Below are 15,140 nucleotides of genomic sequence, written 5' to 3'. Positions count from 1 at the left end.
CTCATATATTTTAGTTCTTTATATAATTTTAATGAAAATATAGTATGAAAATCGCAAATCGCATTAAATTGCGGTTTGGTCTCAATAATTTTGGAAACCGCACCGAATCGCAAACCGCGGTTTGGTCATTTTAAAAAACCGCACCGCATTTTTCAAACCGCAAACCGCACCAAACCGCAAAATTGCGGTTTGGTGCGGTCCAAACCGCACTTTGTACAACCCTTGTTTCGCCCTCTATTAGTTCAATACCAGCTATAGCTCAGGCAGGCGCGCCCCTTCATCTAGTCTAGTAGTTCTCATGCTCAACCCTTGTTCCAACTGATCTGATTATTTTTACAGTACAAAATGGTAAGTACTACACAATTCGCCTAATAACAATAGATAGAAGTCTAGAACCAGTCTAGTGTGTGCGCTCAACCTTTAGGGCCTGTTCTCATTGACTGAACTGATCAGCTGAACTGAACTGAATTGAGCTGAACTAAACTGAACTGAAATGAATATTTTAAAAGAAAAGGAAATTAGGAGCTGAGCTGAACTGAACTGAACTGAACTAAGCTGAACTGAACTGAACTGAACTGAATTTCAACGTAAGAGAATAGGCCCTTACTCTGATTGATTGTTGTACAGTACAAAATGGTAACTATACCTAGATAAAAATGTAGCTAGAACAAGAAGATGAATTTTATTCCTAGATTCGAAAATACAGTTTTCAGAAAATTTACATAGAAATCTCCTAGCAGTACATACTTTCGAAAAGGTATGGCAAGATTAAGATTAACTTATTTGACGAGTTACAAGTTAATGTCAAGATGGTATTGTAGAACATTGCCAATTAATTAGATAGTATCTTAAGTACTCTACTCATCAGATGACAGTTTTTTCTCTGAATTTTCATCTTTTTCCACTTTCTCTACTTCAGTTTTTTCTGTCAACTTCTTTTCTTCCTCTGCTTCTTTTAGTTTAGCCTTCTCCTTTTCTTCTCGCTCTTCTTTCATCTTCTCATCCTCCTTCGCCTTCTCAAGAGCCCGAATCAAACTCACCAAACACGCCTCGACATCCAAGTCAAAAGACTTAGGCATCAAATTCTCACCAACATCAGCAGGAGTCATCTTAGTGTCCTCCAACAAACTCTCTATCCTCTCAAACAGAGGATGTGTATCAATATCCAAATAATTCCAAGCAAGAACCTTAAACGCCTCGAAACAACAATAACTTAACTCAATATGCATATCCATTCGACCCCTTCGAATCAATGCAGGATCAAGTTTCTCAATATGATTTGTCGTAAAGATTATCACCCTCTCTTCTCCACAAGCAGACCATATCCCATCAATAAAATTCAGTAACCCTGATAACGTTACCTCGCTTTTCTTGGTTTCGCCTTGTTCCTTCACCTTCTTCTTGATTGCATCAGCCCCTTCTTCGCCTTCCTTATTATCCTCACCATCCTTGTCTTGCTTCTTTTCTGTTGATCTTTGCCCGGTTAAATCAAGTGAGCAATCAATGTCCTCGATCACAATAATAGACTTACTCGACGTCTCAATTAGTAATCTCCTTAACTGAGTATTGTCCTTGACAGCAGTAAGCTCAAGGTCGTAAATATCATACTCTAATAAATTTGCCATTGACACAACCATGGTTGATTTACCCGTGCCAGGCGGTCCATACAGGAGATAACCGCGTTTCCATGGCTTTCCGATTTTTTTGTAATAATGGTTTGCCTTAGTAAAACGGAGAAGGTCGTTTACAATAAGTTCTTTTTTAGATGCCTCCATTGCAAGGGTGTCAAATGTAGCAGGGTGATTGAACTCGATATGAGTCCATAAGTTTGATTTTCCATATGAAGGTGATTCGTTTAAGTTTGTGTACAACTTTCTTTGTCTCTTCTTAATCGCGATTTCTTTGCCTTGATCTAAGACGTGCCCCAAGTATGATTCAGTGATGAGGTCTCTGTTGCGACTGTGGAATGTAAGCTTGTAATGCCTGTTAAATTGCTTAAACAAGTTAGCATTGCTTCAATATTAATAGCAACGTTTTAAGAAAGTCAATATTACACTAACATAATTAATTTTAATTGAAAATTTGATGCTAGAAGAAAGCCACATTAATTACAAACTTAGAGTTCGTTCACATTTACTAAACTGAACTAATTGGAGCTGAATTAAAATGAACTGAACTAAAATTGATTGGAGCTGAATTGAACCGAACTAAATTGATATTAAGTTGAAGTGAACAGGCCCCAAATCTTTAAAAAGCTACAAATGTTACTTAGATACTTGCTAATATCTTTTCATAACCCGCTACATAATAGTATACACGTTACGAGTTCAATATAAAATGTTATCATCAAATAGGGCCAAAACACGTGATAAGTGGAAGGCTTTAGAAACTGGACGAAAAGATTTATTTGGTTGGCAAAACCATATGGAGTAGGTTATTTGCACTTTTTTTTTAACAGATGAAGAAGGCTTGCATAAGTCTTGTAGATAAGTGGACTATTCCATTAAAAGTTTGTTACTTCATATGGTTAACAAAAGAGTTAGTGAACTTCGGAAATGGAAGTACGTGCTAAAATAATTGAATTCTTATAATCTTACCTTCAGCCAAAAATTCACTAAGGGCATGTTATATTCAGCTTAATTTCATTTTAATTCAATTCAGTTTAGCTCAGTTATTAATTTTTCTCTCATAAACAATTTATTTCAGCTCTATTCAATTTAGTTAAGCTCAGTTGTTTCAAGTAAATTAGAACAAACCCTAAAATTTTCAAGCATTTTACCTTACCAATTCGTACATTTGTTATGTAGGATGAATATAGAGCATTTATAAATGGATCTAGAGTAAATAGTATTGCTTTTTCGTGTACGTTTTGTGTATCATTTATGTTCACTACTCAATTGTTATTGATCCAATATAAATATAGGTGTTATATATTAAAATCTAACCCTAATGACTTAATTAGATAATAATTCAAACAAAAATTCAATTGCGTGGAGACTCGAGTTTGATTAGACTACAAAAATAGTAAAATCCTACCCAATGACCCGAACCAAAAGGATTATTTTACAATGCAACCAATATTCCCAAAAGTTAACAAAAGGTTTCAAGATATTAATAATCAAATCTTTAAAACGTTGAGCACCCATTCACTATACATGGATATACTCCAGTATTGTATATTCTCTCTGTCTCTAAAAGAACATTTTTTGGGCATTTTTCATGGGTATTAAGAAATTTAAGTGGGAAATACAAGTGTATGGAAAGTTAGTAAAAATATATTGAAAAGGTAAATATACTTAAGATTTGCAGAAAAGAAAGTATTAAAAGTAAACGGAAAAAAACAAATTTTATATGAGGAAGTTAATTTTGCACAAATATTATTGTAAATTGGAGAATATTTTAATGCAAATGGGAAGAAAGGAGTAATATAATTGAAGTATAAAAGTATTTTGTTTTTTTTTTTTTTAAAGAAATGTATTAATGTATAATACTATAAAGTAAAAATACGTGTACCATGTGAGCTACACACTAAATTTGTCCATAAATGAGGCCTACCACGTGAGCTACACACTAATTTTGTTCATAAATGAAGCCCAATATTTTTTTAATGCTTGGTGAGGGTTATCCGCCATGTCGGTAAAGTTGATTGTTGGTTCCACGTGTATTATGTGTGCACATTTCCAATCTAAACAAACCAAACATCCTTTATTTGTTTGGTTTTGGTTCCACTCTACTACTCTAGCCTAGCCATTAATAGTTTAGTGATTGGTGAAGTCATCTACTACCTCTGTTTTGCTGAATCTTACTTTTACTTAGTTATTGTATGTAGTTATGAAATAAAAAAATTAAATTAGGATCATACATTAAGAGAGGAGAGATATGATGAATAAGAAATTTATTAAATAAATTGAGCCCCACAAGATGGGTTTGTGAATGATACCAAGTAATAAATTAATAAAAAATTATCATATAAGGAATAAAGTAAAAGTGAGTAGAACTTAAAAAGACAGATAAAAATAAAAGTAAGTAAACTTAGAGAAATGAAGCAAGCTAGTAGTACTTAATGTATTATACACTAAGTTGCTTTTTATCTTTTATTTATTTACTCTACCTTTTCATTTGAAGATGTTTTTAACAAATTATCCTATTTTCATTGTTGATCATGAAGATTCCTCTTGTATATGCTTGCATAAATTTCATTTAGCCTTGTTACTTTTGTTTCTTAATAAGTTTACTTATAACTTGTTTTGTTTATCTTAATTTTACTTATATTAGAAAATTTTGATATGATAGTTTAATGCTTTATGAAATACAAGTTTTGGTAAATATTAATAAAGGTTTTTTTAATTTAAATCTAAACTAAAGTAGTTTTTAATAAGTTCATGTAAGTTTTGATAAAGATTAGATAAAAGTAAAATTATGTAAATAAATCGTACACTTACTATAAATAATAAAATAAAGAAAAGACCTCATTTATCACCTTGAGATAAACAAAATTTGTTTATCAAGTGACAAATAGTAAATTATGAACAAAAAAATTTTAATCAACCTGATATATTTGTAATAGTATCGACAGTTACGGGATTAATTTTTTTTAATAAAAAATTGTTTTTTTTTTTTTACACTTTTTCCATTTAATAAATACTTTTTGTTTATAACGATGATAAAGGTTATTTCTCAAAAATAAAATCCAGCACAAGAAATTGGAAAAGAAGATAAATTTATTTTAAAAGGGATCAAACTCTTTTTTCTCCTTCTAGTTCATTGAATAACCAATTTTCTATTTAATTTTTTTCTTTTTTCAAACTCAAAAATAGCAACCTCACCAACCATGGGCTTTTAAAACTTTTTCATTTTCTGAAGTCCAAAAAAAGCAAACTCAACAACTATGGGCTTTTAGTTTATATATAATACTCATTTGAAGTCAATGACTACCAACTGTCCAACTCTACCACATATTAGTCAACGAAAAAAGATACTCCGTAAAAAGGAATCCAAAATCAAAATTGATTAAATAATTGGAATTCTCTTTCTCTCTTCTCTCTAAAAATAATTGGAATATTCTCTGTATTTTTTTTTTGTTTTTGGGACTATTGGGCATTTCATACGCATGAGTCATGACGATGGATTCCACGCCATTTGCAACTCAGTCAAATTGAATATACTACTACCTCCGTTACCGGTTATGTGCAACGATTTGACATAAAACAGAGAGGAAAAATATCTAATCATTGCACATAACCTGTAACGGAGGTAGTATATACATACTCATCCCGCTGTTGTTATTTTTACCCTATAGTTTTATGATCACTTTAATTTTTCGTTCTATATATTTGGTACGGAGTAAAAGAGAATAATATTATGTCCAAATTATTATTTGTGAGAGAATAATCCTAACACAATCTCTATGATTTACAAAAATCAAATAATCTAATAAGTAATTACAATATATAATATCAAATATATTTCACATAACATAATACTCCATCCGTTTCATAATGTTAGTTCCATATGGAATCAATCACATAAAATAAGAAAACAAATATATTTGGAATCAAACATTAAAGTACAACACAATTCATAATTAATTTACTTATTTAACTTTTTTGATTTTTTATTAGAAAAACACAAGTCATAATTGCTTACTTTAAGGTAAAAATTTCCTTATTTAGAGTCATGTCATCAATCCACAATCAATTAATTCCAAAAATATCAAGTTATAAATGAAATATATTCAATATGGGGTAGATTTTTTTTAAACGTCCAAAATAGTATTTGGGACTAAGGCCCTGTTTGATTCACCTTAAAAAAATAATATTAAGTAAAAATAATTTCAGTTCAGTAAAAATAAGTTCAGTTCAGTAAAATTAATTTCAGTTCAGTAAAAATAATTTCAGTTCAGTAAAAATAAGTTCAGTTCAGTAAAATTCAGTTTTCTTAAAGAAGAATTATAATAGAAAATCAGTAAAAATAATTTCAGTTCAGTAAAATTAAGTTCAGTTCGGTAAAAATAATTTCAGTTCAGCAAAATTAAGGTGAATCAAACAGGGCCTAACATTATGAAATGGAGGGAGTATCGTTACACCAAAGATAAAAGGATTTGATTATAATGTTGATATCAAGATAATATCTCTAATTATTATGTTTTCAAATCAATTTAAATAAATTAAAATGCATAACTCTAATAAAATACAATCTCATACTCCCTCCGTCCCGAATGGTAGTCACTATTTCCATTTTTGGGACACCCAAAATGTTAGTCACATTTTATAATTTTAGGTCCCATATAATAACACAAAATGGCCTATATACCCTCATTTTTTTTGGCTGTATTATCTGTGCTTCCCAAAATACCCTCATATTTGCCTTGTACTTGTGCCTTAATTGAATGAGTTGTCTCCCTTTTTAATGACAATCAGTTTCTCTCTCTTCTTTTTGTTTTGCACATGATTGGATTTTAGTTTCCATGTACTTTATTTCTCCTTGATTCCGTGATTTTCACCCAAAAGTGACTATCATTTGGGGATGGATGAAGTATTATAATGACCCATGAATCCATGATATCATCCAAGTCAATATATGTAATCCCTATAATTTAAATCACTTACAACTCCCTAACATTTTTATATATTTGCATATTTTGTGACAATCAAGGGGCAATAGAAAAATTATACACATTGCAATTATAATTAAAAAATACACCTACTAAACAGTCTGATTTAAAAACAAACAAACGAACAATGTACTAACCTCTTCTCATCGGAACCAGGATAGAGAGCAATTCCTTGAGATCTAGTAACAGTCTTACAAGCATTCCACCAAACCTTAACACCTTGATACTCATCCGTAACTTCCTCGTTATCAGCTAATCCAAGCACTAACGACTTACTATCTTTAATAAAATTGGCCTTCAAACCCCTTGCTTTATTAGAGGTTCTTTCACTTAGGTACGTTTCAATGGTGGTGTACGCCTCGCTACGCTTGAAACGTCCACCTGCGTACTCATCAAAGCTAATGTGGTTGTAAGGGGTGAGTACCTTAACAAACCTCTCTGTATAACGATACAGAAACGAGTTGATCGAATCGCGCCATTTGTACGGCAAGTATTGCTCGTACAATGCTTTCAGAAATACTATTGTTGCTAAAATTGAACCAAATTGCATAAATGTATCACTCGGATTTATCATCATCATCTTTTTTTATTTCCTCTCTTATTTTACTTTGTTTTGTGTTGTACGATTGCAGCCCATGTGAAATGTAATTTATAAATGTGTATTAATACATTGAAGAGAAACGTCAACGGTCAACAATCGTTCTTTCTAAAATAATGTCTACGATATTTCTTAAAAGTTTTTTTTTTTTTTTTGAGGAAATGTTGTTTTAAGTGCCTTTTGATCAATAATATTTATGATGATGTGTTTTTATTATATTTCATTTGTTTAACTAAAATTACCAACACTTTTAATTTCACGGTTGTACAATATTATTTCAATAATCTGTTACACAAACGTCACAAATAGAAATGGGGTAGTAGATTTTTTAGTAAATTTAATCATAAATCATTATATTAATATGGAAATTTTGTCAAAAACCACCCTCTAAAAACACTTTTTTGTCAAAAACCACCCACTTAAAAATTTGTTGCCCAACACCACCCAAATTTAAAATTTTGTTGTCAATGACCACCTGACTCAACATTCCGGCATTGATCATAAACTCAGGCGTTGACTTGGGGCACGTGACTTTTAATGACCCCCCAAACCACCTTCGCAATCACTGCCATTAACCCCCACAGTATGCACAGCCGCCACAACCACCCCAAAAACCATCGAATTCCCCCCCTTCACCTGAAACCAATTACACTGCCCAGAAAAAACCCCTACCCAGCCACGAAACGCAGCCACCACACCAAAAAGTTGAAAATCGACCACCTCCACCACCTAAATCCACCTCTTCTGCAGATCCAAACCTACCAACCAAAAATCCACCACAGCCGCTCTTCTCCTTTTCCTCAAATTTACCCTCACCACTTCGAAAACCTACCCCCACCACTCGTAACGCTAGACCCACCACCACAAACACCTCGCCCTACCTTGAAATCTTAGACCCACTACCCTATCCTTACGCTAATTCCCTGAAACCAACCCGCACTTTGTTTGCTGGAGATTGCGACATTTAACCTGAAATTTGCCCAGTTCCAATCAATTAGTAAACCCTAAATTAAGCAAATTGGGGGGGGAAAAAACGAAAGACAACCACGACAATGACACTGTAGGTTTCGGAATTATCTAAGGTTGTTGATACTAATTACAAACCTTTTCGTCACTAACAATGGAGCTTTTACAGATGGATGAGAGTGAAAGAACAGAGAAAGAAAGAACAGAGAGGGGAGAGAGAAGGAAGAGGAGAGAGACTATAGAGGGAAGACTGAAAATTTCGAAAGGAAAATAAAAATAAAAAAAAATAAAATTGGAAAGGGAGGGTTCATTAAAAGTCACGTGCCTTCAACGCCGGAGTTGGCAGTCAATGCCGGAATTCAGCCCATAGTGGTGTTTGACAACTTTTTTTTTTATAACAGGTGGTCCCTGGCAACAAATTTTTTTTCGGGTGGTTTTTGACAAAAAAGAATTTTTAACGGGTGGTTTCTGACAAATTTTCCTATTAATATTGATTGAAATTCCCTTAACCATGAGCTACAATAGATGATTAAACTCTTAACAAAGGATAATATAAATATTAGAGCTAAGGAAGAATAAAATCTTGACAACTATCTTCGTGTATCAATACACATAAAATTTACATTGATCGAATTGTGTTATTAATAAAGCCGATATAAAATATTAGGAGCTCTTCTGGTAAGAAGGCAAAGTTGCATAAACTGATAAACATATCGTATTCGGGTATACATCATCATCACCAATTATGTCAATATCTTATTTCGTTTTTATATTAAAGACCACTGCCTTTACTATTGACTCATACATGTGAATGTAATGAATTAATTAATGTGTACTAAGATTAAGACGACCCTTCGTAATTAAGAAATAATTTTGCGATGACAGAAACTGACATAGAGTGAAGGAGACCCAAAAGAGGCGTCAATGATCAACATTACTTGGTCTTTTTTGTTCTTTTATTATAAGGAGACTTCAAGTCTTTGGGTTGTTTTCTAATACATTCACAAAACAAGTTCAATGTATCTTTTTTTTTTTTTTTGAAACAAAGTTCAATGTATCTTAATGTTACTGTGCATGCGGAGTAAAAATAGTCGTTTTACTTTTGTGGTGATGTACTACCTTTTCGTCCCAACTCTTTTTTCACTATGCAATTATTATAAGTCAAAATTTTGATACATAATAATTTAGCAACTTTTCTTTGATATATATTAGGAAATTGTATCTTAATTTCTATATTTATGATATATGATTTTGAGAAGCTATTGTGTCAATCCGGACAAACAAAATGCAGATTTTTGATTCTTTAATTGGCGAGATGATATCCTCTATTGGCTGGATAATATCCTCCAATAACTGAATAATATCCTCCAGTAACTGAATAATATCCTTTATTAGCTACATGATATTCCTTATTGGGCGGATGATATTTCTACTAGCTGAATGATATCCTCTATTAGTTGGATGATATCCTCTACTAATTGGATGATATCCTTTATTGGCTATATGATATCCATATTGGGTGGATGATAATTCTACTGGTTGGATGTTATTCTCTATTGGCTGGATGATATCTTTTATTGACTTATAATATCCTTTTATTGGCTGGATGATATTTCTACTAATTGGATGAAATCCTCTATTGGCTATATGATATCATGGCTGGATGATATCCTATAGCCAGATATCATTCAGGCATGATATCATATAACCAATAGAGGATCAGTGCGTTTCTGGTGCGGCAGGGTGCCCTATTAGTAACCCCTAAAGTAACACCTCAAGTAACCTCCCAAGTAACCCCACTTAAGTAACCCCTCTATTAACCCTCCAAGTAATCCCCAAAGTAACCCCTCAACTAACCCCACTTAAGTAACCCCCCAAGTAACCCCCAAAGTAACCCCTGACCGGACCAAGTAACCCCTGACCGTATCAAGTAACCCCTAATCGGACCTGATAACCCCCATAGTAACCCCTAACTAAGTAAGTAACCCCTAATCCTACACCACCTCAAAGCCATAAACTCCACCACACCACCACCACCTCTCGTACTCACTACCCCATGCCACCAGCCCCAACGCCACCAGCAACAACGCGCAACAACCATGCTGCCACCAACTCCGATACCAAAAAACACCCTAACTACCAGCAACCACCGACCACGCCCAGCAACCGACACCAGCAACCCACACCAACCACGCCCACCAACCCACACAACCAACCACCAGCAACCCCACCAACCACGCCCACCAACCCACACTAACTCCGATCCCAAAACGAACCCACCCTAACTACTAGCAACTCCAATCCCAAAACCACCCACACCAACCATGCCCAGCAACACACACCACGCCCAGCAACGAACCCACCACCTCCCGTACCCGATGCCACCAACTGCGCTGCCACAAACAAACCCAAATCCAACCAAAACACATCCAAACCGGAAAAACATGCAAAAACAATTAAATCTAACAAATACCTTAATTATTAACAATGGCTTCAAATTGGCTAAAAAGGCAAAATTTGACCATGAAAACACTAGATCTGGAGTTTTCATGGTTGAATTTGACCTTAAAAACCTCTAAATTGTTTTCCGACGACGGAGTACGAGGAGCTTCACGACGACCACGGGCTAGGTTGGAGCTTCAAGGAAGTCGAAGACGATCTGAATTGGATAAGGAAGTCGACGACAATCGTTGGAGCAAGAAGTCGGTGCTTCAAGGATGAGAAAATGGAGGAGAGAAGAGAGGGAAATTTTTTTTATGGCTGGCCGTACGGTGCGGCCAGCCGCAAATAAAACTTTGTGATAGAGGATATTATCCGGCTAATAAATGATATCGTAGACACAATTATAAATGATATTAAATAACCAATCAATAGAGGATATCATCCAACCATGATATCATATAACCAACAGAGGATATTATCCAGCCAATGAAAGATATGTACAACTTGTTTGATGATATGTATAATTTGTTTGATAATATGTATAACAATGGTGGAGCCTCCATTGAAGTGCTCATACTAAAGGTTATGGGTATAACATAACCACTACTAGAAAACAGCCAAATTACGACGGAAATTTTCCGTCGGAAAACTAGTTTCCGACGGAAATCCGTCGTAACTGGTTGTCGCGATATACTTTGTCGGAAAAACGCACTTTTCCGACGAAAATTCCGTCGGAAAAGCGTTTTCCGACGGAATTTCCGACGGAAACCAGTCCGTCTAAAGAGGTTTTCGGGCCTAGGAAAGTTCGTCGGAAATTTCCGACGGATATTATTCCGCCGGAAAATCCCGACGGAAATTCCGTCGGAAAATTTAATTAAAAAAACAAAAAAAAACTGCACCCACCCAAAACCACCAGCCCCCACCCCAGAACCACCAGACCCCACCCCAGAACCTCCAGATCGTTCTTATCCCACCACCACCGACACTACCACACCATTATTGAACCCCAAAAAATGAAAATAAATCCCGAAAACACCCAAAAAAAATGAAAATTAAACACCAAAAAACGAAAATTAAACCCAACGAAACAAAAATCAACCCCAACGAAATGAAAATCCACCCCCAGATATTCGAAAACTAACACCACAACGAAAATTAGCCCAAAAATCTTAAATTAACAACGAAATCGAAAAAATCCACACAATTATCTAATAAAATTCATAAATTAACATAACAATTACAAAAATATACAATTAGCCAATATAATTCATAAATTAACATAACAATTACAAAGAAATTAACTAGATCTACAATCTAACCTAAATTAAAACTAGATCTACAAAACAAAAACCTTGAAAACAGTCGGCTTTGTTATAATATTGTTGCGTCGTTGTTGTTGCTGTTGCGTTGTTGCGTTGTAGCGTTGTTGATGTTGTTGCGGTCGATGTTGGTGGTGGTTTGGTGGTGGTTGATGGAGAAGATGGAGGATTGGTGGTTGAGGGAGAAGATGGAGGATTGGTGGTTGAGGGAGGATTGTTGTAGCTGTTGCGTTGATGCGGCCGTGTTGGTGGTGGTTAGAAGATGGAGGATTGGAGAAGAGTAGAGGGAGTAGAGACGGAGAGGAGGGGCAGAGGGAAAAGAGGAGAGAGAAGAGGAGAGAGAAAGAGAATGTGAAGGGGAAAGTGTAAAGAGGCGGAAGAAGGGAATTAAGGAATTAGGGAAAGTGAAGGGGGGGTTAGTTGTTTAGGGTAGGTTCCGAATTTTTTTTTTTAAATTAGTTTACGACGGAATTTTCCGTCGGAAAATTCCGACGGATATAAATTCCGTCGGAAAATTAAATTTCCGACGGAAAAATCCGTCGGAAAGAACATATTTTCCGACGGATTAATTTTCCGTCGGAAATTTCCGACGGATTTCCGACGGAATTTTCGAATTCGTCGGAAATATTCGACGGAAATAAAATCCGTCGGAAATATTCACTACTAGAAAACAGCTAAATAACGACGGAAATTTTCCGTCGGAAACACCCTGTTTTCCGTCGGAAAACTCGTTTCCGACGGAATTCCGTCGTAACTAGTTGTCGGAAAACTATTCGTAGGAAAATGGGCTTTTTCCAACGGAATTTCCGTCGGAAACACTATTCCGACGGAATTCAGTCCGTCGGAGAATATTTTCAGGCCCGAGAAAGTCCGTCGCAAGTTTCCGACGGACTGAGTTCTGTCGGTATGTTGCGACGAAAATTCCGTCGAAAAATTATTTTAAAAAAACAAAAAAAAAAGCCTCGCACCAGCCCACATCACCAGCAACCAACCACCCTGCACCACCAGACGGCCAGACCCCACTGCATACCCTTTTCCCACCTTCAAACATCACCACCAACACCCACAGCAACCGTTTTCCCACCTTCAAACACCACCACCGACACCCAAACCAGCCACCAATCCACCTTCAAACACCGCCACCGACACCCACCCTAGCCCCTTCCCACCTTCAAACACCACCACTCCTAAAATAAACCCCAAAAAACACAAAATTTAGCAAAAAAAAACCGAAAATAACCCATGATCGAAAATCAACCCAAAAATACGAAAATTGAGACAATAAAATCGAAAAACACCACACAAATAAATCAAAACCAATAGATCTACAAATTTAGCAAGAATTTCATAAAGAAAATTAAAAAAAAACGATAATTAACCACAAAAATTATCCCGAACCACAAAAATTATCCCGAACCACAAAAATTATCCCGAACCAAATCTCCATAAAATTTTTAAAACAAATCTCAAAAACCAAAAATACGTAAGAAAAAATTAACATACCTTGAATTTTACCAACAAATCCCCAAAATAGACTCGAATTTGGGTTTTAAAGGTCAAATTCGACCATGAAAACTCTAGATCTAGAGTTTTCATGGTCGAATTTGACATGAAAAACCACTAATTTCTAGAAATCGGCGAGAAATCGACTTGAACACCACTATACACACTGCCCATTGTCTTGAACACCACCACGAAGAACTAAAGAGAGAAAGAGAAGAGGAAAGAGAGAAAGAAGATGAGGCGCAACGAACAGCCAGCAGGGAGAAGAGGAAGGAGAGAGAAGAAGAGGATAGAGAAGAAGAGAAGAGGAGAGAGAAGAAGAGAAGAGGCGCATGCAACAGGAGAAGAGGGAGGAGAGAGAAGGAGGAGAAAAGGAGAGGAGAAAAGAGAATGGAAACGGCTGAAGGAGAGAGAGGAGGAAATAAAGGTTTTAGGGTTTCTTTAAAGAGGGTGTTTTTTTTTTTTTTTAAAAATATACATTCCGATGGAATTTCCGTCGGTAATTTCCGACGGATTTAAATTCCGTCGGAAATGGTACTGTACGACGGAAAAATCCATCGGAAAAGTAAAAATTTCCGACGGATTTATATTCCGTCGGAAATTTACGACGGATTTCCGACGGAATGTTTGAATTCGTCGGAAATATCCGACGGAATAAAAATTCGTCGGAAATGTCGACTTTTACGACGGAATTTTGGGTCCGTCGGAACTATTCCGTCGCTATTTGCCTGTTTTCTAGTAGTGATTGATTTTTCCGACGGATTTTTAGGTCCGTCGGAACCATTCCGTCGGTATTCGACCTGATTCTTGTAGTGAACTTGCTCATTTCTCAACCAAAATACATGCGTATGTTATCAAAATGCTTACAATTCAACATACAATCATATAGGTTAATCATATATATATGATGACATATAATTCTGAGAAGCTATTGTGTCAGTCCGGACTGACAAAATGCGGATTTTTTATTTCTTCAATTGGCGGGATGATATCATCTATTGGTTTCATGATATCCCTTATTGGGCGGATGATATTTCTACTAGCTGAATGATATCCTTTATTGGCTGGATAATATCCTTTATTGGCTATATGATATCTTTTATTGGCTGGATGAGAATTCTACTGGTTGGATGTTATTCTCTATTGGCCGGATGATATCTTTTATTGACTATATAATATCCTTTATTAGCCGGAAGATGTTTCTACTAGTTGGATGAGATCCTCTATTGACTATATGATATCATGGCTGGATGATATCCGATAGCCTCATGGATGGATGATATCCGATAGCCAATAGAGGATCAGTGCGTTTCTGGTGCAGTTGGCCGCACGGTGCGGCAGAGTGCCCTATTAGTAACCCCTAAAGTAACCCCTCAAGTAAACTCCCAAGTAACCCCTCTAGTAACCCCCCATGTAATCCCTAAAGTAACCCCTGACCGGACCAAGTAACCCCTGACCGTACCAAGTAACCCCTGATCGGACCTAGTTACCCCCTTAGTAACCTCTAACCAAGTAAGTAACCCCTAATCTTACGCCATCTCAAAGCCTTAAACTCCACCACACCACCACCACCTCTCGTACTCCCTACCCCATGCCACTAGCCCCAACGCCACAAGCAACCACGCGCAGCAACCATGCTGCCACCAACTCCGATCCCAAAAACCACCCTAACTACCAGCAGCCACCAACCACGCCCACC

General features: G+C 35.8%; 1 protein-coding gene across 1 annotated transcript; it reads right to left on the bottom strand.

The window, feature by feature from the left end:
- Positions 1-659: 659 nt before the first annotated feature.
- LOC145641696 (AAA-ATPase At3g28580-like) lies at positions 660-7,681 on the bottom strand. Its single transcript, XM_081692612.1, has 2 exons — positions 6,751-7,681; positions 660-1,983 (listed from the first exon to the last, which is right to left on the bottom strand). The coding sequence occupies exons 1-2, from the start codon at positions 7,191-7,193 to the stop codon at positions 858-860; spliced, it is 1,569 nt and encodes a 522-aa protein (XP_081548738.1). The 5' UTR covers positions 7,194-7,681; the 3' UTR covers positions 660-857.
- Between the last annotated feature and the right edge of the window lie 7,459 nt (positions 7,682-15,140).

Source organism: Chenopodium album, chromosome 8, assembly GCF_948465745.1.
Source record: "Chenopodium album chromosome 8, dcCheAlbu1.1, whole genome shotgun sequence".
Lineage (NCBI taxonomy): Eukaryota > Viridiplantae > Streptophyta > Magnoliopsida > Caryophyllales > Amaranthaceae > Chenopodium > Chenopodium album.
This window is presented reverse-complemented; position numbering and strand designations above follow the sequence as displayed.